The sequence below is a fragment of the Brassica oleracea genome, chromosome C8 (genome assembly GCF_000695525.1).
Source record: "Brassica oleracea var. oleracea cultivar TO1000 chromosome C8, BOL, whole genome shotgun sequence".
In the NCBI taxonomy this organism is placed as follows: Eukaryota; Viridiplantae; Streptophyta; class Magnoliopsida; order Brassicales; family Brassicaceae; genus Brassica; species Brassica oleracea.
The window spans coordinates 17,278,678-17,280,024 of NC_027755.1; the positions used below are offsets into that span (position 1 = coordinate 17,278,678).

Consider the following 1,347-nt stretch of genomic DNA (forward strand, 5'->3'; position numbering starts at 1 on the left):
CCGACGGCGACCGGAGGCGAACATCTCTCAGGCGACTCCGAGCCTAACGAAACCCTTCTCGCCGACCACCACCTGGTAGGTTCTGATCTGGCAACCATATGCGAGCTCACCGATCTCAAACTCAGTTTCCAACAAATGAGCGAGAAGATCCATCAAGTAACCAGCGCGGCCCCGCAAATCGAGAGCGTCCTCGCCGCAACCTCACGCACTCCGTTTATTAGTGCTCTGGCCAGCGTCCAACTCAGATAAATAGAAAAACTGCGCCTACCCGAGTACAAACCCAGCGGAGACCCGGTGGAACACATGACAGCTTTCAACCTTGCGATGGCACGGGCTCGACTCCCAGAAGAAGAAAGGGACGCAGGCTACTGCCAACTGTTCGTCGAAACTCTCCACGAGCAAGCCCTAACCTGGTTTTCCCAGTTAGAAGAAAACTCCATCGGAAGCTTCCGCGACTTGTCAGCAGCTTTTCTCAAGACTTACATTATGTTCACCAAGCGCAGCGCTACTGCCTCTAGCTTGTGGAACCTCAACCAAACCAAAGACCAGAGTCTTCGCGACTACATGGAGAAGTTCAAAACCGTAGTCTCAAGGATTGACATTCCAGACGGTATCGCCATTGACGCCTTGCGGAACACGTTGTGGGTTCGTTCTAAATTCCGAGAGGATTTATACCAAAACCCAACTACGTTACTCCAGGACGCTATCGCACGATCTGACAGCTTCATCAAAATGGAAGAAGATACTAACGCCATTCTCAGCAAGATGAACGCACCCAAAGCGCCAGCGGCTAAAAACGCCAACACGCGACAAGAACCGCGCCAGCATGCTCCAACCGACAAAAACGGCCGTAAAGACGGATACATGTATGTCGTCAACGAGAACAACGTGCCGGTTTTAACTCTCGTAGTCCGCGGCGAGGGATGGAACAAGTGGGTAAGGGAGCTCGATTCGCCCGACAAACCAGTCGATAGTGTTTGCACCACCCAACCTACAGCCGGAGCCGGGTCAGCAGCGGGGCTTTCCAGGACCGTCGATCTCACCAAGCATTGCAAATATCACGACGTCAAGGGACATGATACCACATAATGCAAATCACTCTACGCTCATTATCTCTCGTCACTTGCGAGCGGTGAATTTAAGTTCGAACCCTTGAAAGCTAAACCAAAGAATGGCAAGAGCTGGAGGAAAAAAGAGCCCAGCGCAAAGCCACCAGCAAAGGTCGACAAAACGACGCTCAACGACGAGACGACGAGGAGGAGACCCCGAAGGATAACGGTGAGGGAGACTCCTCCGCCGACGAAGAGCATCCTGCTAATCGCAGACGCATCGAGGTTATACTCTCTC

At 52.6% G+C, this 1,347-nt stretch overlaps 1 protein-coding gene across 1 annotated transcript; it reads left to right on the forward strand.

The window, feature by feature from the left end:
• Positions 1-324: 324 nt before the first annotated feature.
• Positions 325-1,089, forward strand: LOC106308797. Its single transcript, XM_013745917.1, has one exon. The coding sequence runs from the start codon at positions 325-327 to the stop codon at positions 1,087-1,089; it is 765 nt and encodes a 254-aa protein (XP_013601371.1).
• Positions 1,090-1,347: the final 258 nt, after the last annotated feature.

Excerpts from the sequence above, each read along its gene's own strand:
- LOC106308797 (XM_013745917.1), top strand. The coding sequence starts at position 325 with ATGGCACGGGCTCGACTCCCAGAAGAAGAAAGGGACGCAGGCTACTGC.